The sequence below is a fragment of the Habropoda laboriosa genome, unplaced genomic scaffold (assembly GCF_001263275.1).
Source record: "Habropoda laboriosa isolate 0110345459 unplaced genomic scaffold, ASM126327v1 scaffold20, whole genome shotgun sequence".
NCBI classification, from domain to species: Eukaryota; Metazoa; Arthropoda; class Insecta; order Hymenoptera; family Apidae; genus Habropoda; species Habropoda laboriosa.
In genome coordinates, this window is record NW_017100143.1 from 2,520,038 (window position 1) to 2,521,412 (window position 1,375).

General features: G+C 26.5%; 1 protein-coding gene across 1 annotated transcript in view; it reads left to right on the forward strand.

The window, feature by feature from the left end:
* LOC108573235 overlaps positions 1-1,285 on the forward strand; it is a gene marked incomplete at its 5' end in the record, with an annotated part of 2,979 nt that extends 1,694 nt beyond the window's left edge. Inside the window, 5 exons of the mRNA XM_017935627.1 lie at positions 5-44; positions 127-360; positions 758-894; positions 1,035-1,065; positions 1,128-1,285. Coding sequence (XP_017791116.1) covers positions 5-44; positions 127-360; positions 758-894; positions 1,035-1,065; positions 1,128-1,285 — 600 coding nt within the window. The remainder of the gene's footprint in view (positions 1-4; positions 45-126; positions 361-757; positions 895-1,034; positions 1,066-1,127) is intronic.
* Positions 1,286-1,375: the final 90 nt, after the last annotated feature.

Below are 1,375 nucleotides of genomic sequence, written 5' to 3' on the forward strand. Positions count from 1 at the left end.
TAAGGTTTCTAATGATGTTTCCAATACTCTTAAAAATCTTAAATGTGTGTATTTACATCTAACATAAAAAGCTTACATCTAAATAAGAATGAAAAAATAAGAATTTCAACAAAAATTACTTTGTAGTCATAGTTGATTACCTTCAAGATGAAGCCAATTATCTTCCAAGAATAGGAGCTGTTGGTATTGGTGGCTTATCAGGATTAACATTGGGACTCAGAGGAGGCTTGTTAAAACGACTATTTTACACAAGTACAGGTGCTGGTATTGTTGGATGTATTTGTTTCCCTAGGGAAGCAAAAGAAGCACTCAATACAGTGGAACACTATGGAAATATTAGTTACAATTTCATTTATGGTGGTGCGTATATTTATTATTGTTTTAAAGGATTATATTAAAATATTTTGAAACATTTAAATAGAATGTAAACAATTTGTTAAATTTCCATACTAATAACATGAATGGCAAGCAATTTGAACTTTACTACAAATAAGATAATATTCATTCTCAATAATATATACTAAAGTAATTTTTCCTTTGCATATTACTAATTTAGAATACCCTTTAAATAAAGTGAACCTCTAATTTAGGTTGAAAAATTGTTAATAAAACTGATATATCTGTAATGAAATATCAAAACCAATTAAAGCAAAGTATATTACTAATATACTCTCATTCATATTGTTGTACTTATAATACAAAGTGTAAATTGTATATTGTTAAAATTTCAAATTTCATCTTTTATTAAAAATTTCAGTGAAACCAGGAGATAGTAAAACGGAAATTTTAAAAAATGACTTTCCATTACTGAAAAGTATGCTTGAATCAAAATACTTTCGTATGTTAAGTCAACCTTTTGAACAGAAAACATCCAATGCAACTGAAAAAATGGAGGTAGGATGCAACAATAAAATTACCTTTTTGCATCATTCCTCCTGCACCTTGTAATTGTGTCAATATAGTTTGCCATTTTACTGTATAATGTGTTTTACAGAAACATATTTAAATTTACATATATATATAACATTCTTCAGAATTGTTTAATATCAAAACTTGAGAAAGGATGTAATTTGTTTTAAATATTTTTCATTTTGGGGTCAGTTTTTTTACAAAAATTGCACTTATAGTTCTTGGAAAATTTCATGAAGATAATTCATCAGAAGCCTGTAATGTTTCCTTCCATCATAATAATGAAGATTCAAACCTTCTAGAACCAGTAACACTGAAAGAAACTTCTCCAATAGAAGTACAAAATTCAAAGAATTCGAAAACATTATTTAAGTAACTGTATGAATAGGTACCTTCATCATTTCTTCCTCTACCTGTTTTTACAAATATTGAATACTAATAATTTACATTTAATAATTACATAAAT